The sequence below is a fragment of the Oryctolagus cuniculus genome, chromosome 7, assembly GCF_051225735.1.
Source record: "Oryctolagus cuniculus isolate XC-2025 breed Fujian yellow rabbit chromosome 7, ASM5122573v1, whole genome shotgun sequence".
NCBI classification, from domain to species: domain Eukaryota; kingdom Metazoa; phylum Chordata; class Mammalia; order Lagomorpha; family Leporidae; genus Oryctolagus; species Oryctolagus cuniculus.
Genome location: NC_142873.1, coordinates 78,610,094 through 78,631,192, shown reverse-complemented (window position 1 = coordinate 78,631,192; position 21,099 = coordinate 78,610,094). Strand labels below are relative to the sequence as shown.

The 21,099-nt window shown below is 40.5% G+C and overlaps 1 protein-coding gene and 1 pseudogene across 11 annotated transcripts in view; one reads left to right on the top strand and one right to left on the bottom strand.

Annotated features, from left to right (window-relative positions):
- The window catches only part of EVI5 (ecotropic viral integration site 5), a 235,525-nt gene that overhangs the window by 178,118 nt on the left and 36,308 nt on the right, over nucleotides 1-21,099 (bottom strand). For all 11 annotated transcript variants that reach the window (XM_008264880.5, XM_070078034.2, XM_070078035.2 and 8 more), the window contains exon 2: nucleotides 11,291-11,520. In XM_008264880.5, the coding sequence (XP_008263102.1) occupies nucleotides 11,291-11,439 (149 nt within the window). In that variant the 5' untranslated portion in view covers nucleotides 11,440-11,520. The remainder of the gene's footprint in view (nucleotides 1-11,290; nucleotides 11,521-21,099) is intronic.
- LOC149125616 (small ribosomal subunit protein eS26 pseudogene) lies at nucleotides 11,823-12,168 on the top strand (annotated as a pseudogene).

The window sequence follows — 21,099 nt, the reverse complement described above, 5'->3', positions numbered from 1 at the left end:
AGCAGAGAGCTGGCCTGGAAGAGGGGCAACCGGGACAGAATCCGGCGCCCTGACTGGGGCTAGAACCCAGTGTGCCGGCGCCGCAAGGCGGAGGATTAGCCTAGTGAGCCGCGGCGCCGGCTCCAAGAAATCTTTTGATAAAATACAACACCCTTTCATGATAAAAACTCTTAAGCAAATTGGGTATAGAAGAAACATTCTCCAACAGAATCAAGGCAAACTATGACAAACCCATGGCCAGCATCCTATTGAGTGGGGAAAAGCTGGAAGCATTTCCACTGAGATCCAGAACCAAAGATGCCTACTTTCACCACTGCTATTAAATATAGTCTGGGAATCTTTAGCCAGAGCCATTAGGCAAGAAAAAAAAAATAACAAAGGGATACAAATTGGGAAGGAGGAAGTCAAGCTATCCCAATTTACAGATTACATGATTCTATATATAGTGGATCCAAAAGACTTCAGCAAGAGACTATTGGAACTCAAAGAAGAGTTTGGTAAAGTGGCAGGATATAAAATCAACACACAAAAATCAATAGCCTTTGTATACACAGACAATGCCACGCTGAGAAAGAACTTCTAAGACCAATCCATTCACAACAGCTACAAAAAAAATTAAATGCCTTAGAATAAATTTAACCAAGGATGCCAAAGACCTCTATGATGATAATTACAAAACATAAACAAAGAAACAGAAGACAACTAAAAAAAGGAAAAATCTTCCATGTTTATGAATTGTTAGAATATCATCAAAATGTCCATTCTACCGAAAGCAATTTACAGATTCAATGCAATGCCAATCAAAATACCAAGGACATTCTTCTCAGATACAGAAAAAATGATGATGAAATTCATATGGAAATACAGGAGACACCAAATAGCTAAAGTAATCTTATACAACAAAAACAAAGTTGGAGGCATCACAATACCAGATTTCAAGACATCCTACAGGGCAGTTATAATCAAAACAGCATGGTACTGGCACAAAAACAGATGGATTGACCAATGGAACTGAACAGAAATGCCAGAAATCAACACACGCATCTACAACCAACTTACCTGTGACAAAGGAGCTAAAATAAATCCCTGGAGCAAGGACAGTCTCCAACAAATGGTGCTGGGAAAACAGGATTTCCACATGCAGAAGCATGAAGCAAGACCCCTACCTTACACCTTACACAAAAAATCACTCAAAATGCATTAAAGACCTAAATCTATTACCTGATAGCATCAACTAGTTAAAACTATACAGTGGTAAAAAAGAAAAAAAGAAAAAAAAATCCTATTATTTGCAACAAAATGGATGAAACTAGAAAACATCATACTTAGTAATATAAGCCAGTCCCCAAAGGACAAATATCATACATTCTACCTGATCTGTGATAACTAATACAGCACCTAAAAAGTAATCTATAGAAGTGAAATTGACACTAGGAGATGCAATGACTTTGAACAGTCCTTGTCTCAACTGTTAAGGAATAGTTTTTTTTCTTCTTCTGCATACTATTTGTTGAACTCTTTAGTACAGAGTTAGTCACATGTGTATAAAGTTAACTGAAAATAGATCTTAGTAAAAAATAAGAGTGGAAATAGGAGAGGGAAGAGGAGGAGGGCTAAGAGTGTGGGTGGGAGGGCAGGTACAGTGGGAAGAATCACTATTCCTAAACTTCTACTTATGAAATGCATGAAATTTATATTCCTTAAATAAAAGGTATCTGGGAAAATAAAATAAAAATAAAAAAATAAAAGATGGGTCATTCCCTTAAAAAAAATATTATCAGGCATGCATAGAAGGAGGAAGGCATACCCAGAAACAAGCAGAAACTGAATTAAACAAACCAACCAACCAATATTGACTCAAATGGTAGAATTATAAGACAAGGCCACTAAAAGTTAATGTTACTGTATTCCATATGTTAAAACATTTAGTAGAGAGATAAAAAAAAAAAAACACTCAACTTTACTTCTAGAGATAAAAACTACAATGTGAGAGATGAAAAATATACTGGATGGGATTAACAGCAAAATAGATCTGGCAAAAGACAGTATTAGTCAATTTAAATACACAAGAACTTTTAAAAAAAATGAACACAGCACTGGTAAACTGTGGAATGACTTAACTGGCCTGATTTGTGTGTAATTACAATCTATGAAGAGGAGAGAAATAGAAAAAAATTTGAAGGAAAATGGCCCAAAAGTGTCCAAATTTGAAGAAAACTGCAAATCTACAAGAAGTCCAACAAACATCAAATATAAGAAACAAAGTTATAGCAAGACACCTCAGAAGCAAGTTGCCTAAAATCATTGACAAAGCAGAGGAAAAAAAAAGGCATTGAAAAGAGAAACAAGAAACGCACTGGATTTCTCAGTGAAAACCGTGCAAGAGAAGCCATCAATGAAATAACATCATTCATGAGGAGAACACTGACAACTTAGAGTTCTATAGTCAGAAAAGAAGGATCTTTAAAAATCAAAGGCAAAAAGCCGGCGCCGTGGCTCAATAGGCTAATCCTCCGCCTTGCGGCGCCGGCACAACACAGGGTTCTAGTCCTGGTCGGGGCGCCGGATTCTGTCCCAGTTGCCTCTCTTCCAGGCCAGCTCTCTGCTGTGGCCCGGGTGTGCAGTGGAGGATGGCCCAAGTGCTTGGGCCCTGCACCCCATGGGAGACCAGGAGAAGCACCTGGCTCCTGGCTTTGGATCAGCACAGTGCGCCTGCTGCAGCGTGCTGGCCGGGGCAGCCATTGGAGGGTGAACCAACGACAAAGGAAGACCTCTCTCTCTCTCTCTCTCTCACTGTCCACTCTGCCTGTCAAAAAAATAATAAATAAATAGGCCGGCGCCGCGGCTCACTAGGCTAATCCTCCGCCTTGCGGCGCCGGCACACCGGGTTCTAGTCCCGGTTGGGGCGCCGGATTCTGTCCCGGTTGCCCCTCTTCCAGGCCAGCCCTCTGCTGTGGCCCGGGAGTGCAGTGGAGGATGGCCCAGGTGCTTGGGCCCTGCACCCCATGGGAGACCAGGAAAAGCACCTGGCTCCTGGCTCCTGCCATCGGATCAGCGCGGTGCGCCGGCCACATCGCGCTGGCCGCGGCGGCCATTGGAGGGTGAACCAACGGCAAAGGAAGACCTTTCTCTCTGTCTCTCTCTCTCACTGTCCACTCTGCCTGTCAAAAAAATAAATAAATAAATAAATAAATAAATAAAAAATAAAAATAAATCAAAGGCAAAATGAAGACTTTCTCAAACATACAAAAGCTAAATAAGGAAGCCTTTCAGAAGAAAGAAAATGATCAAATGGAACCCCAGATCTAAATAAAGGAAAGAAGAGCACCAACAACATAAACAAAAGTAAAATGTATGACAAAATCTGCTCGAAAGACTGAAGGGAAGAAATACAAGTGTACTGTTTTAAGGTGCTGATACTACATGTGTAATGGTATGACATCCCCCAAAAGCACTCTGTGACAAGTTCAACACAAATATCATGAACTTTAATGTAATCACTAAATGACAGCATTGGGGTGGATTTTTGGCCTAGTTAAGATAACAGTTAGGACATCAACATCCCATACTGGAGGGCCTGGGTTCAAATCCCAGTCCCAGCTCCCAATTTCAGCTTTCTACCAATGTATACGCCAGGAGGCAATGGATGGTGGCTCAAGAAATTCAGCCTCTGTTCTCACAGATTGAGTTGCCAGTTCCTGGCGTTGGCCCAATCCAGTCCTGGCTGTTGTGGGTTTCTGACAGTGAACCAGCATGAGCTTTATTTTTTTTTAAGACATTTATTTATTTGAAAGTCAAAGTTACAGAGAAAAAGGAAGAGACAGAGAACAGAGAGATCTTCCATTCACTGATGCACTCCCCAAATGGCCCTAATGGCTAGGGATGGGTCAAGCCAAAGAAAGCCAGGAGCCAGGAGTTTCTTCCAGATCTCCCACGTGGGTGCAGGGGCCCAAACAACTGGGCCATCTTCACTGCTTTCCCAGGCACATTAACAGGGAGCTAGATAAGAAGTGGAGCAGCTGAGTCTGGAACCAGCATGCTATAATGCCCCCGCCCCATTGTAAAGCCTTAATAAAACATACAACAAGCAAATACATAGAGACAGAAAGTAGATTAGTGGTTACAAGTGTATGCAAGAAGGGTGAAATGGGAAAGTAATGGGCACCAAGTTTCTTTTTGGGTTATTAAAATATTCTGAAATTGCACAATTCTATGAATATGCTAAAACATATTAAGTTGTACCCTTTAAAGGAATGAATTTTATGGCATATGACTAAATTCAAAATGAAAATACCAATAAAGAAACCGAAATAATAAAAAAAGTTTTCTTTAATCTACCCCTGCAAGATTATACTTCCTTCCTCACTCATAAAATGTTTAGCCATCTAATTTACTTTGGCCAATAAAATGTTAAATAGAAATAATATGAACCACTCTAGCAAATATTTTAATGTATCTCAACTGTATCTCTTTTCCATCTGCCATAAGTACAGTTTATCCTGAATACAGGCTAGGTACAAGTCCTGAAGTGAAGAAGTGGAGAACAAAGATGTATCTAACTCACAGATTAATAGGAATATGAATATGAGCAAGAAATGAAACTTTCTTAACTAAAAAAAAGCAAATGGTCTATATACCCCCAATTAAAAGGCAAAGATTATTATTGTAGATTAATAGATGTATTTTTAAAAAATGAGATCCATCTATAGGCTGCCTAACAAACTTAAAAGAAAAAGAAAAAAAAACAGAATAAAAGTAAAAGGGTGGAAAGATAAATAAAATATTAACACTATTCCAAAGACAGCTGCATGACTATACCAATAAAATACAGAGGACATTTCAAAGCAAACGGTATCACCAGAGATAAAGGTCATTTCACAAGAAGACCTAACAATCCTAAATGTTTATATAACTGATAACAGAACCTCAATTACAAAAAACAATGACAGAATTTAAAGAGACAAATTCACAATTATGTAAGTAACTGAAAGATCCAATATTCCTCTCTCAGTACCTGACATAACAAGTAAGAAGATAACCAGCAAAGATATAGTAGACTTGAAAAACACTGTCAACCACCTTGAACAAACTGACATTTACAGAATACTTCACCAAACAACAGCTGAACACACATTCTTCTCAAACACACATACAACGTTCACCAAAACAGACCATATTCAGGGCCATAAAACGAGTCACCATAAATTTAGAAGGATGTTGCTAGCAAAAAACATTATTAGAAAAGGAAGATTACAGAGACATTACCAGGTCACAAGACATTATAGCTGAAGATCAAAACCATTTTAAGACAACTATAGACTAATTTCTCTCATAAACACAAATACAAAAATTCCAAATAAAATTTTTGTAAACCAAATCCAATAATATTTTATAAAGACAATATATCATGACCAAATGGGGTATATTCCATCAGAAATGCAAAGTTGGCTTAACATTCAAAAACCAAAGTTGTTTCCATATTTCAGACTAAAAAGAGGACAATCATATGATCATTTCAATACACGCATCATAAAAAGCATCTGACAAAATACAAAATATGTTTCATATAAACACTTGGTAAAATAGAATAGAAAGGAACCTCCTGAACCTTATGATAAGAAGCACCTGCTAAAACCTATTATTCATATCATATACTTCATGATTTCCTCTTAAGATGAGGAAAACAACAAGGATGTCTGTTTACCACCTCTATTCAAATTTATACTGAAGTAGAACATTCTAATCCACTGCAATAACCAGAAGACAAGAGATAAAAGTAAAAGTGCTCCTATTCACAGACAATATGCTCACATCTATACAGAAAATCTAATGGATTTCTTTTCAATCTGTCAGAACACTAAGTGAATTTGGCAAGGTCATAGGAGACATGATCAAAACAAGAAAAAACAACTGTATTTCTATAAGCTGGCAATGAAAAATTGAAAATTAAACTTAGGACCCTGTGGGACCGGCACTATGGCGCAGTGGGTTAATGCCCTGGCCTGAAGCGCCAGCATCCCATATGGATACTGGTTCAAGACCCGGCTACTCCACTTCCAATCCAACTCTCTGATATGGACTAGGAAAGCAGTAGAAGATGGCCCAAGTCCTTGGGCCTCTGCATCCGCGTAGGCTCTACCTCTCAAATAAATAAATAAAAACTCTTAAAAAAAAAAATCTGTTCTTTGGGAGAAATTTTTAAAAGAATAAGTCACAGAGAGGAAAAAATACTTAGAAATTATGTACTAAATAAAGGACCTATATATCAACTATGTAAAGAATTCTCAAGGCCGGCGCCACGGCTCACTAGGCTAATCCTCCGCCTTGCGGCGCCAACACACCGGGTTCTAGTCCCGGTCGGGGCACCGGATTCTGTCCCGGTTGCCCCTCTTCCAGGCCAATTCTCTGCTGTGGCCAGGGAGTGCAGTATAGGATGGCCAAAGTACTTGGGCCCTGCACCCCATGGGAGACCAGGATAAGCACCTGGCTCCTGCCATCGGATCAGTGCAGTGCGCCGGCCACGGTGGCCATTGGAGGGTGAACCAAAGGCAAAGGAAGACCTTTCTCTCTGTCTCTCTCTCTCACTGTCCACTCTGCCTGTCAAAAAAAAAAAAATAAAAAATAAAAAAAAAAAAATAAAAAGAATTCTCAAAAAGAAAGCAAATAATTTAACTTTTTAAAATCACAGAAGATATATAGATGGCAACAAATAAAAAAGATGTTCAACACCATCAAAGAAATGCAAAATAAAAACACATGAGGGGAGCTGGCATTGTGGTATAGCAGGTTAAGCCTCCACACCCCATATAAGCTCCAGTTCAAGTCCTGGCTGCTCTACTTCTGATCCAGCTCCCTGCCAATATGCCTGGGGAACCAGGAGAAGAAGGCCCAAGAGCTTGGGCCCCTCACACCTATATGGGAGACCTGGATGGAATTCCTGGCTCCTGGATGGAAAAAACACACACACACATGCACACACCCACACACACACACACACACACACACAAGAAGGGCACTGAGCCAAGTGATTCAGATGCCAGTTAGGTCACCCACCATCCATATGGGAGTATTTGAGTTTTATACCAGCTTCCTACTAATATAAATCTCATGAGGCGGCAGTAATGGTTCAAATAACTGAGTTCCTGCCATCCAAGTGGTTGTGGATTTAGTTTCCCAGCTCCTGACTTCAGTTCTGGTCACTGCAGGCATATGAGAGGATGGGGGAGCATGCTCTGGTCTCACACACTCACTCTCTGACTTTGCCTCTCAAAAAAATAGTTAAAAAGACAACAATAACCAATACCTATTAAAATAGCTAACAATACTCTGAAGTGAGGAGAGAACTTCCACTTTGACCATGGCCTTGTCTAAATATGATCAGAGTCGGTGAACTCAGGGGGCTTCCATAACCTTGGCAGCTCATGACAAGAGCCTAGGGTGATTACTGATGCCATAAACAAGAGTGCCAATTTGTTAAGTCAACAACAGGAGTCACTGTGCACTTACTCCTCATGTAGGATCTTTGTTCTTAGTGTGCTGTACATTGAGATTTAATGCTATAACTAGTACTCAAACAGTATTTTTCACTTTATGTTTCTGTGTTTGAGCAAACTGTTGAAATCTTTACTTAATGTATGCTAAACTGATCTTCTGCATATAAAGAAAATCGAAAATGAAAAAAAAAAACAAAAACTGACAATAAAAAGACTGATTACAGGTGGGCATTTAGCCGAAAGGTTAAGATGCCTTTTTTTTTTTTTGGACAGACAGAGTGGACAGTGAGAGAGAGAGAGAGAGAGAGAGAGAGAGAGAGAGAGAAAGGTCTTCCTTTTGCCGTTGGTTCACCGGTTCACCCTCCAATAGCCGCCACGGCCGACGCGCTGCGGCCGGCGCACCGTGCTGATCCAAAGCCAGGAGCCAGGTGCTTATCCTGGTCTCCCATGGGGTGCAGGGCCCAAGGACTTGGGCCATCCTCCACTGCACTCCCGGGCCACAGCAGAGAGCTGGCCTGGAAGAGAAGCAACCGGGACAGAATCCGGTGCCCCGACTGGGACTAGAACCCAGTGTGCCGGTGCCGCTAGGCAGAGGATTAGCCTGCTGAGCCGCGGTGCCAACTAAGATGCCTTTTAAGATACCCACATCCCACATTGGAGTACCTGGATTAGCTACTCAGTTCTGGCTTCTGACTCCTTCCTGCTATTGTGCAGTCCAGGAAGCAGCAATGATGGCTCAAGTAACTGAGTTCCTGCCACCCACATGGGAAACCTGGATTGATTTCCTGGCTCCCATCTTTGGCTCACCCCAGTCCCAGCTCTTGTGGGCATTTGAGAAATGAACCAGATGATGTAAGTTCTCCCTGTCTTTCTCTCCTTCACTCTCAGTCTCCCTGCCTCTCAAAAAAAATTTTAAGGATTTATTTATTTGAAAGGCAGAATTGCTGAGAGAGACAAAGAGCTCTTCCATCTGCTGGTTCACTCCCCAAATGGCTGCAACAGTCAAGAGCTGGGCTGATGCAAGGCAGGAGCCAGGAGCCTCCTCTGAGTCTCCCACGTAGGTGCAGGAGCCCAAGCATGTGGTCCATCCTTTGCTGCTTTCTCAGGTGCACCATTGGGGAGCTAGATCAGAAATACAGCAGCCAAGACCCAAATCAGCATACATACAGGATGCCAGCATCACCCACCACGCCACAGCACCAGCCCCTCAAATAAATTTTTTAAAAACACTGATCATTCCAAGTGTTGGCAAGCATATAAAGAAACTAAAAGGGGCCACCGCTGTGGCACAGTGGGTAAAGCGACAACCTCCAATGCAGGTATTCCTTATGGGTGCCAGTTCAAGAATCAGCTGCTCCTCTTCCAATCCAGCTCTCTGCTATAGCTTGATAAAGCAGTGGAAGATGGTCCGAGTCCTTGGACCCCCGCACCTACGTGGGAAATCCAAAAGAAGCTCCTGGATCCTGGCTTTGGATCGGTGTAGCTCCAGCCATTGCAGCCATTTGGGGAGTGAACCATCAGATGGAAGACTTCTTTCTCTCTTTCTGCCTCTCTGTGACTCTGCCTTTCAAATCAATAAATAAATCAAAAAAAAAAAAAAAAGAAACAAACAAACAAACTAAAAATTCCATACACTGCTGGTGGGAATGTGAAAAAGTACAGGCCCTTTGGAAAACAGCATGGTAGTTAAACCTACATGTACCATAGGAGAAGGATTCAGCCATTCTATTCCTACATATTTGCTCAAGTGAACTGAAAGCACACAGCCATACAAATATTTATTGATTCCACACCACCTGTGATACACCCATACAATGGAATATTATTAGCAAATGAAAAGGAATGGACATTGGTATATGTTACTAAAATGTGCTACAACATGATGACTGCCAAAATCATTATGCCAAATGAAGTACTCCATACAAAAAGAGCATATACTGAGTGATTCAATTTCTATATTTAAAAAAAAAATAAAAAAACAGAAAATGCAAATTCGCCTATAATGGCTACCTGGGGTAGGGAAGAGGGAAATGGAGGTCTTCATTTTCTTGATTTTGGTGACAATCTCACATATTGAAACTGTACATTTTAAGTATGTGTAGTTAATTATGTCAACTACATATATCAGAAAAACTTTTAAAAAGTTATGTTTGCTATTTTTCTTAAAGTCTAAACACAAAAGATTACTCTTCCTTATAGTCCTGTGTGGATGACGCCTTAAAAAGCTCTCACAAGAAAACAGTGAAGAAGCACACAAGGTCCAGAGTACCCGTTCCCAGCATGGTACACGACCACTGTATTCCCTGCCCACCATGAAAAAACAGCATTTTATCTTGTATGGATAAACATATGAAGATTTTCTACTTTAAACCACAAATCAGAAATCCATATTAAATTATTTTATGATTTAATTAAAGGGAACTAGTTAGAGAATTTAAAATAAAAATGGTAGTTTTGTTTGCCTTCAAATATTGATAAAATGCAGGGTAGGTGCTGTAGCGCATCGGGTTAAGCTGAGACCTGCAGCACCAGCATCCCAAATGGACACCAGTTTGAGTTCTGGCTTCTCCTCTTCATATCTAGCTCCCTACTAATGTGCCTGGGAAAGTACCAGATGATGGCTCTGGAACTCTGCACCCATATTGGAGACCCAGATGAAGCTCTTGGCTCTTGGCTTTGGCCCAGACAAGCCCTGGTTATTGCAACCATTAGAGGAATGAACCAGCAGACGGAAGATCTCTCTCTGAGCACTCCTCTCTCTCAGTAACTTTGTCTTGCGAATAAATAAATAAACTTTAAAAAAAAAAGGCAAAAATTGGTAAAATTCAAGAAGGATTTAGGCAATTTTCTAACTTGTCAAAATAAATCTAAAGCTATTTAATCCAAAAGAAAATTTTAGTCTGTTTTAAGATCAACTTCCCCAATGTAAGACCTGAGTAGTTGGCACTGTGGTGCAGCAAGTTAAGACGCTGCTCGTGCTGTCAGTTTGAGTCCTGGTTACTCTGTTTCTGATACCACTTCCTGCTAATGCACCTGGAAAGGCATCAGAAGATGGCCCAAGTGCTTCGGTCCCTGACATCCATGTAAAAGACCAAGATGGGGGTCAGCGTGGGTAAAGCCGCCATCTGCAGCGCCGACATCCCATATGGGCACTGGTCCAAGTCCTGGGCACTCTACTTCTAATCCAGCTCCCCACTAATGCACCAGGAAAAGCAATGGAAGATGCTTTTTTCCTTTTTTCCTCGGGCCCCTGCACCCATGTGGGAAAGCCAGATGAAGCTACTGGCTCCTGGCTTTGGCCTGGCCCGCCCTGACCATTGCAGCCATTTGGAGAGTGAACCAACGGACACAAGACCGATCTCTCTCTTCTCTCTTCTCTGCCTCTCATCTGTAACTCTTGACTTTCAAATAAAAAAAATCTTTAATTAAGTTAAAAAAAAAAAAAAAAGGACCAGGATGGAGTTCCTAGTTCCTAGATTCAGCCTGGCCCAGTGTTAGGTGTTGCAGTCATTTGAGGAATGAACCAGCAAATACAAAATTTCTTTCTGGTCTCTCTCTGTCACTTTGCCTTTAAAATTAAATAAATAAATCTTTAAATAGTAATTTTAATAAAGAGCCAAAAACTAAAAAGTAATACATTTCATTGTTAAATATTTAAAATTCAGACTGTGGCATATACACATATATATGTATATGCATGCATCTATTTGTGAGATATATATATATATATATATATATATATATGGTTGGAATTGTATGATAATTAGAGAGGAAAAGAGTCAAACAACTTCACTCACCTGTTTTGTTCCTCCAGCTTAGCCAGGAGTTCCAAATCGTCTGGACTCAGTTGTGATGGCGACGATGGTGAAAGGGCTGGTGTTGACAGTGTGGTAGACGAGGATGTAGTGTGTAATGAAGCCGATGGACTTGCCACCTGACTGGCCATCTGACTGACTGTATGCGACACTGTGTTCTTCACCCATGAGAGAGTAGAACTCAGCTTTTCTGCAACCTTGTCTGTCGCCACCTAAGAACAAAAATGAAAGCTGTATATATGGATCTCATGGCATTCATTACCAAGAACTTGATAATCCTGTTAAGTTTTAAGTCAGAATATTCTTTGAGTTGACAAAAGTAAACACTGTTTTAGTAGCCATTACTCTAACACCCAGCTTTTGAAAACTATTTACTTCAGTCCTGCAATGTAAACAGACCAGAACTATACTTCCCAAACTACAAACTGAAATCCACTAATAATTCTGATAGGTAAGACCAGAACACTTTAAAAATGAAAAAAGAAACAGCGGATCAGGTCAAGTCCTCCCTTCCATGATGGCAAAGAAAAGAAACAACAGTTGCAACAAAAAGAGCAGTGGCCACATGCAGCCTGTTTGCTGCATGAACTGAGCTCTACCTACGCCCAAGGACAAGGCCATTAAGAAGGACATCAACTGAAACATAATGGAGGCCACAGCCACCAGGAACATTTCCAACAAGAGTATCTCTGGCACCAACGTGCTTTCCAAGCTGTGTGTGAAGATACATTATGCGTGAGTTGTGCCATTCACAACAAGGGAATCAAAAATCGATTTGTGAAGTCCGGAAGGATAGAACACCTCCAATCTGATTTAGACCTGTGGGTGCTGCCCCATGACTTCCACCAAAGCCCAGGTAAGGAACTGAGTCTTTAAGACTGAAGAACACTGCTCTCCAGAAAAATACAGTAGAAATTATACTTTAAGAGGAAAAAAGGCAGAAAATATTAAAGGATATACCATATAATGAAATTTTTGCTTTGATAACATATATATATTTTTTAAAGATTTATTTATTTATTTCAAAGTCAGAGTTACACACAGAGAGAAGGAGAGGCAGAGAGCGAGAGCGAGAGCGAGAGAGAGAGAGAGAGAGGTCTTCCATCTGCTGGTTCACTCCCCAGTTGGCCACATGGCTGGAGCTGCACCAATCCAAAGCCAGGAGCCTGGAGCTTCTTCCGGGTCTCCCACACAGGTGCAGGGGCCCAAGGACTGGGCCATCCTCTACTGCTTTCCCAGGCCATAGCAGAGAGCTGGATCGGAAGTGGAGCAGCAGCCAGGACTCAAACCAGTATCCATATGGAATGCTGGCACTGCAGGCTATGCCACAATGCTGGCCCCAGTAACATATATATTAAAATGTTCTATGCATACGTGTATGTGTGGGTGGACTGAGTCAGGATGTGAAATATATTCTTTATTGAAGTCTTAGTCAAAAACATTTGAGGGGCAAATGCTGCAGTGAATGGTTAAGTCACCACTTGAGATGCCAACATTCCATACTGGAGTGCATGTTCAAATCCTCTGCTTTAGATTTTTTTAAAAAAAGACTTATTTGATTTATTTAAGAGGCAGAGTTACAGAAAGGGAGGGAGGATATCTTCCAATTACCGGTTCACTCCCCAAATGGATGCAACGGCTGGAGCCGGGCTGATCCAAATCCAAGAGCCAGGAGCTTCTTCCAGGTCTATCACGTGGGTACAGGAGCTCAACCACTTAGGCCATCCTCTACTGCGTTACTAGGCACATTAGTAGGGAGCTGGATTGGAAAAGGAGCAGCAGAACTTGAACTGGTTAACTGTAAGGGATGCCAGCACTGCAAGCAGAAGCATGTAACCTACTATGCTACAGTGCCAGCCAGCCTCCTATTTCAGATCTACCTTCTGTCTAATGTGCCTGAGAAGGCAGTGGGAGATGGCCCAAGAACTTAGGTCCTGACACCCATGTAGGAGACCAGGATGGAATTCCTGGCTCCCAGCATTGGTCTGTCCCACACTTGGCTATTGTAGCCATTTGAGGAGTGCACTCAGATTAAAGATCTCTATCTTTCTCCACCTCTATGTGTCTTCCTTTTCAAATAAATAAGTAAATCTTTAAAAACAAACAAACAAACAAAAAAAAAAAACATTGCATGCCAAGGAATTAACAGAAATCATCAAGTGACAGGATAGGGAAATCCTGTAATATTTCAAACAATTCAACAAAAAGGAAACGCTTAGCATAAATAAGATATAATGAAACCTGTGACCAATCTGTCTTCAAACTATTAAAGAGTATTTTTTGTAGAAGGGGGGCTACCTCCATAGGAACAAAATTACAATAAATTATTAACAGATGAAAGAGCTTCAAGATAGAATTTTCAAATACATGGAACTATTCAAAAATAAGATGGGATGCCCAGAAAGCATAGTACAGTCCCTAGCAATAGCTACATTACAGCAGCAATTACTTACAGGAGCCAAATGTCACAAAGAATTGATTAAAGAGGAGTTTGAATTTTAGGTGGGCAACCAAGACTAGATTAATCTTTAAGATTCCTCTCTAGGAGTTCATGAATTATACATATGTCCACATATTCATCATAAACCATGCCAATCTCTTAAGTAGATATAAAAACAACAAATTCAACCAAAAGATAAAATGGTAATAAACAATACTCAAACAGAAGTGATCACTTTAGTAATGAACACCAATGTGAATACTGTGTTCAAATACCAAGGCAAAACAAAACATTCATAATGAGTGTACAGTGTAAGGAATAATAATAGGGTATTTATTATCCTTGTGGTCTTACCTACAGCTATAATTAAAATTCATTTATAAAATGGCAATAATTTGCATCCCCAAAGGACAGTATTTTTTAAACCAGAAAACCTACTACATAAATATGAGATTGGCACACTTTACCAAGACCAACCATTAATGTCAAATATACTTACAACCTCCAAGAATTAATGTTTTATATTTCTATTACACAGAAGGCCCTTATTCAAGTGATTATCTGCCCTAACTGATTAAAGCAAATAAATTAATCATACCCCTTCTGCACTCTGCAGCGACAGGCATCCATCTAAAGAGTATGGAATAAACAAGAGCACATTTCTGACATCCTTTCAGTCTTCATGAAATGAGATTCGCCTTGTAACTCCTGAAGACTCAACAACTCATCTTCAGATTTCAATTTTTGAAATATAGCTGGAGTATTTAATGGCAGTTATAGTTTAGTAGAGTTTAATACTCATGGTTCTAGAAATCCCACAGAACTGAATCATTTCTCATATATCATCATGTCCTATTTTGCCTTTAACTCTACTTCTCCAAACTTCCACCCAGCTGTCTCTGAATCTCTTTCCCTCTCCCTATGGTAACTTCAGGTCACAAACACAAAATAAATTTGACAATGTGATATGTCACAACCTTCCTGTCTACCTCACAGAGGTGTTATGTATTTATATTAATATTTAAAAGTGAACATATTTCAAAAACACCAAAACCATCATTCAAAAGGCTTAGTAATCACACAAAAAAGGTTGCATGTTATATGATCCCATTTATATAAAATGTCTAGAACACCCAAATCCAGAGAAAGAACATGGATTAGTAGTACCCAGGGGCAGGAGGGAGGAATGACTGTTGATGGTCACAGGGGTTTCTTTCAAGAATAATGAAAATATTCTGGGACTGGTTACTGGCGATGGCCACAAAACCTGTAAATACAGTAAATACCAGTGAACTGTACAGTTTAAAGGAGTGGTATGTGAATTATAGCAAGTTCTTAAAGGTTTATGTTTCTCCCATAAGAAAGAGTCACTCTTCTTATATCTCTTTATATTAGGACATTATAAGGCTATTCTTAACTATCCCTAATTATTTATTTAAAAAAAAAAGACTTGGTCGGCGCCGCGGCTCACTAGGCTAATCCTCTGCCTGCAGCGCCGACACTCCGAGTTCTAGTCCCGATTGGGGCGCCAGATTCTGTCCCAGTTGCTCCTCTTTCAGGCCAGTTCTCTGCTGTGGCCCAGGAAGGCAGTGGAGGATGGCCCAAGTCCTTGGACCCTGCACCCGCATGGGAGACCAGGAGAAGCACCTGGCTTCTGGCTTTGGATCAGCGTGGTGTGCTGGCCGCAGCGCGCCGGCCGCAGTGGCCATTGCAGGGTGAACCAACGGCAAAGGAAGACCTTTCTCTCTGTCTCTCTCTTTCTCACTGTCCACTCTGCCTGTCAAAAAAAAAAAAAAAAAAAAAAAAAGACATTTATTTATTTATTTATTTATCTGAGAGAGTTACAGAGAGACAGACAGATCTACCGATCTTCTATCCTCTGTTTTACTCCCCAGATGGCCACAATGGCCAAGGCTGGGCCAGGCCGAAGTCAGAAGCCAGGAGTTTCATCCAGGTCTCCCAAGTGGGAACAGAGAGGACTTGGGTCATCCTCTGCCATCTACCCGGGTACATCAGCAGGGAGCTGGATTAGAAGTGGAGCAGGGGCCAGCACTGTGGCACAGCAAGTTAACACCCTGGCCTAAAGCACATGCATCCCATACGGACACCGGTTCGAGACCCAGCTGCTCTACTTCCGATCCAGCTCTCTGCTGTGGCCTGGGAAAGCAGTGGAAGATGGCCCAAATCCTTGGGCCCCTGAACCCACGTGGGAGACCCAGAAGAAGCTCCTGGCTCCTGGTTTCAGATCTGTGCAGCTCCAGCCATTGCGGTCAATTGGGGAGTGAACCAGCGGATGGAAGACCTCCTTCTCTCTCTCTGCCTCTCCTTCTCTGTGTAACTCTTTCAAATAAATAAATAAATAAATAAATGGATGGAAGGAAGGAAGGAAGGAAGGAAGGAAGGAAGGAAGGAAGGAAGGAAGGAAAGAAAGAAAGAAAGAAAGAAAGAAATGGAGCAGCTGGTGCCCATAGGGCATTGCCAACACTGCAGGCAGTGACTTTACCCACTATTCCACAGCACTGGCCCCAAGTATTTTTTTCATATACAAATTTTCCATGAACTCTTTTTTTATGAGCACCACCTGGCTGTCATGGATATGATTTATTCATTGATTCAAGAGGCTAAGAGCTCCCGTGCACTGCTTTACTACACAAATGTCCCAACAGCCTCTGGCTGGGGCCAAGGCCAGGAGTCCAGAACACAAGTGGGTGACAGGACCCAGTTACTTGATCTATCACCACTGTCTCCCATGGTCTTCAATAGAAGGAAGCTAGAATCAGGAATCAAACCTCAATGTGGGATGTAAGCATCTTAACCACTAGGCTAAACACTTAACCATCCATGAACCTTCTGAAGACTCTTAATATGTATGTATTTTAATTTTCAAACCAAATTTTAAAATTGTATTTTCTATGAATCATTAAAGACCCTTTGTATTTATGCAAGCTCATTTATGTATCAGGTGTCTATGTATGTGCATACAATTATATAAAATTAAATAATACTTACTGTTTGCTCTGTGTAAGTCACTCCGTAAAGCACAGATTATCATAATTAAAGGCAGTCCTCACCCTGTCATTTTTCCTGTATTTCATACAGTCTTATGGAAAAGTATCTAAAAATAGCTTCCCTCTCAGTCCCTTTAGTATATTTAATTGTATGGCAGTCTTGGACATGGTATTTACAACTAGAATAACAATTTCCACATGTATGGCTTTTAGAAACTTAAGATCAACCTCCTGTGCTACCTTATCTCCGAATTCCATGCAACTCCAACTGTATGGTGGCAGAGGTTCAGGAAATAAAATTTCATAGAAGAGACAGAAAGGCTTCAGCAAACAACCTGACATTTAAGTTGTGCCAGGTACTGTTCTAAGCACACTGAATGTATTAGATCATTTAACTGTCAAAACCCTATAGAGTAGGTGTTACCACTTTTCCCATTTCACATGGAAATGATGACACAAGATCATATACAACTTATATAAAATCACAAAGCTAACAAGTCAAACATAGGAAGGTAGAGCCTGGGCAGTTTTTGTTGGGTCAATGGCGTGACAGACCCGCCACGGTGAGTCATCTGTGCCACCAGGCCTGAGGTACACCCACCCTGCTGGCTGAGTACCCACTCATGTCCCTCAGCTGGCCCAGGGGTCCAGGCACTACCTCCATCATGACTGCGTGGGATTCTCAGACCTGACTGTAACCTGAAGTCAAAAGCTAATAGTTCATGAGGCGCCTGCATTACAACTGCGAAGGCCAACTGGTGTGGGGCTTCCACCACAGCCCAAGCACCAGAGCATCCCCTCAGTCAACTTCCCTGAACAAGCAATAATTTTCCAGCTGATGTAACCACTGGCAGTTATTACAATAGGGCCATTGTTGCAAGTGGAGATGTCTATTCAATAAATAGTGCTGGGAAAACTGGATTTCCACATGCAGAAGCATGAAGCAAGACCCCTACCTTACACCTTACACAAAAATCCACTCAACATGGATTAAAGATCTAAATCTATGACCCGACACCATCAAATTATTAGAGAACATTGGAGAAACCCTGCGAGATATAGGCACCGGCAAAGACTTCTTGGAAAAGACTCTGGAGGCACAGGCAGTCAAAGCCAAAATCAACTATTGGGATTGCATCAAATTGAGAAGTTTCTGTACTGCAAAAGAAACAGTCAGGAGAGTGAAGAGGCAACCGATAGAATGGGAAAAAATATTTGCAAACTATGTAATAGATAAAGGGTTAATAACCAGAATCTACAAAGAGATCAAGAAACTCCACAACATCAAAACAAACAATTCACTTAAGAGATGGGCCAAGGACCTCAACAAACATTTTTCAAAAGAGGAAATCCAAAAGGCCAACAGACACATGAAAAAATGTTCAAGATCACTAGCAATCAGGCAAATGCAAATCAAAACCACAATGAGGTTCTACCTCACCCCGATTAGAATGGCTTACATACAGAAATCTACCAACAACAGATGCTGGCGAGGATGTGGGGAAAAAGGGACACTAACCCACTGTTGGTGGGAATGCAAACTGGTTAAGCCACTATGGAAGTCAGTCTGGAGATTCCTCAGAAACCTGAATATAACCCTACCATACAACCCAGCCATCCCATTCCTTGGAATTTACCCAAAGGAAATGAAACTGGCAAATAAAAGAGCTGTCTGCACCTTAATGTTTATTGCAGCTCAATTCACAATAGCTAAGACCTGGAATCAACCTAAATGCCCATCAACAGTAGACTGGATAAAGAAATTATGGGACATATGCTCTATAGAATACTATACAGCAGTAAAAAACAATGAAATCCAGCCATTTGCAACAAAATGGAGGAATCTGGAAAACATCATGCTGAGTGAAATAAGCCAGCCCCAAAGGGACAAATAGCATATGTTCTCCCTGATCGGTGACAACTAACTGAGCACCAAAAAGGAAACCTGTTGAAATGAAATGGACACTATGAAAAACAGTGACTTGATCAGCCCCTGTCCTGTCGATGAACAACTTAATACTTTATCCCTTTTAGTATTTTTTTTGTTCTACTTAATATTATTGGTTGAACTCTGTAATTAACACACAATTATTCTTAAGTGTTTAAATTTAACTGAAAAGTGATCCCTGTTAAATATAAGAGTGGGAATAAGAGAGGGAGGAGATGTACAATTTGGGACATACTCAATCAGACTTGCCCCAAATGGTGGCGTTAGAAACGTGCCAGGGGATTCCAATTCAATCCCATCAAGGTGGTATGTACCAATGCCATCTCACTAGTCCAAGCGATCAATTTCAGTTCACAATTGATCATAATGATAGGATTAAGAGTCAAAAGGATCACATAAACAAGACTAGTCTCTGCTAATACTAACTGATAGAATACAACATGGGAAGTGAGATACACAGAGCAGACTCATAGAATGGCAGATGTCCTAAACAGCACTCTGGCCTCAGAATCAGCCCTTAAGGCATTCGGATCTGACTGAAAAGCCCATGAGAGTATTTTAGGCATGGAAAGCCAAGACACTCTGGCAAAAAAAAAAAAAAAACCTAAATGAAAGATCTCTGCGAGTGAGATCCCAATGGAAAGAACAGGGCCATCAAAGAAGGAGGTACCTTTCTCTGAAGGGAGGAGAGAACTTCCACTTTGACTATGGCCTTGTCTAAATAAGATTGGAGTTGGCAAACTCAAAAGGCTTCCATAGCCTTGGCAACTCATGACAAGAGCCTAGGGTGATTACTGACGCCATAAACAAGAGTGTCAATTTGTTAAGTCAATGACAGGAACCACCGTGCACTTACTCCTCATGTAGGATCTCTGTCCTTAATGTATTGTACAATGTGAATTAATGCTATAACTAGTACTCAAACAGTACTTTACATTTTGTGTTTCTGTGTGGGTGCAAACTGTGGAAATCTTTACTTAATATATACTAAATTGATCTTCTGTATATAAAGATAATTGAAAATGAATCTTGATGTGAATGGAATGGGAGAGAGAGCGGGAGATGGGAGGGTTGCGGGTGGGAGGGAAGTTATGGCTGGGGGGAAGCCACTGTAATCCAAAAGCTGTACTTTGGAAGTTTATATTAAATAAAAGTTAAAAAAAAAAAAAAGAAAAAAAACTGCATAGATATCAAATTTTTGGACCAAAATAAATTTATTTTAATTCTATTTTCATGAACTCTTTGAAATATCCACATATGTATCTGTATAGCATATTATACTCAACAGAGAAGGCCAGGGCAGGCATGTAATCTAGTTAAGATGCCCATGTCCAATATCAGAGCACCTGGGCTCAATTCCCAGCTCCAGCTCCTGACTCTAGCTTCCCACTAATGTAAGCCCTAGGAGGTAGCAGTGATGGCTCAAATAATTGGGTTTCTGCCTCCCATGTAGACCAACATGATTGAGTTCCCAGGCCCCAGCTTCAGCCCCTGGCTGTTGTGGGAAACTGGGGAGTGAACCACTGGATTGGAGTTCTCACATACACACTCTCTTTCACTCTGCCTCTCAAACAAATAAAAAAATTTTTAAATTTATAAAGTACATGAAAACATACCTCAAGTTGTTGGTGAAGAAGGAAAGTTGGATAAATTCAGTTGAATTATGTTTTACTTTTGGGTATATAGATTTATGCCAAACAATGCAGTTTGTGGCTTTTTTATTTCTTTATAAAAACACTTATAAAATGTAATTTTAATGTCAAAAGTCTAATACTTGAAAGAAGCCTCAATTACTAGTGGCTTTATTTACAAAGTTAAAAATATGAAAAGTATAAAAACAGATTTGTGTTCTGTCTGCTGCTACTGATGTTTTCACTAAGTGTACAAGTTCTTTGATATTTTATTGTCACCTTACATTCTGTCACATAGCCATTGCATTTGCTAACGGGTTAGCTAATTGGGTCTGTGATATTTTAAAATTTTATATGAATCATTTATGTTTTATAAAAAATCACAGTGGTACCACTTTGGTTAGTTTGAATGTTTTCAGGCCTTTTTTCTTGAATAAAGAAAAAAAAGAAAAGCCAGATGTAGTCAAACTGGTTATAACTCTTTGCTTCTGACCACTATCATGAGTGGACAAAACAAAAAGTTGGCAATGGAAGTGGTCCATTTTGCCATGAGAAGGCAGAAAACAAATTACAGAAGGTTAAGGAGTTTCTAAAAGATGAAAAATCAGTAGCCACAAAATATTCTCCTTCTCACCACAATGATCTTTATTTTCAAGTCTTGATTCAGACTGATTGCTGAAGGCTACAGATTGCAGAATGTTGGTCATAATTTTACTACACAATAAATCTTAGTTTCCAAAAATGACTTTAAGCCAATGGGTTAT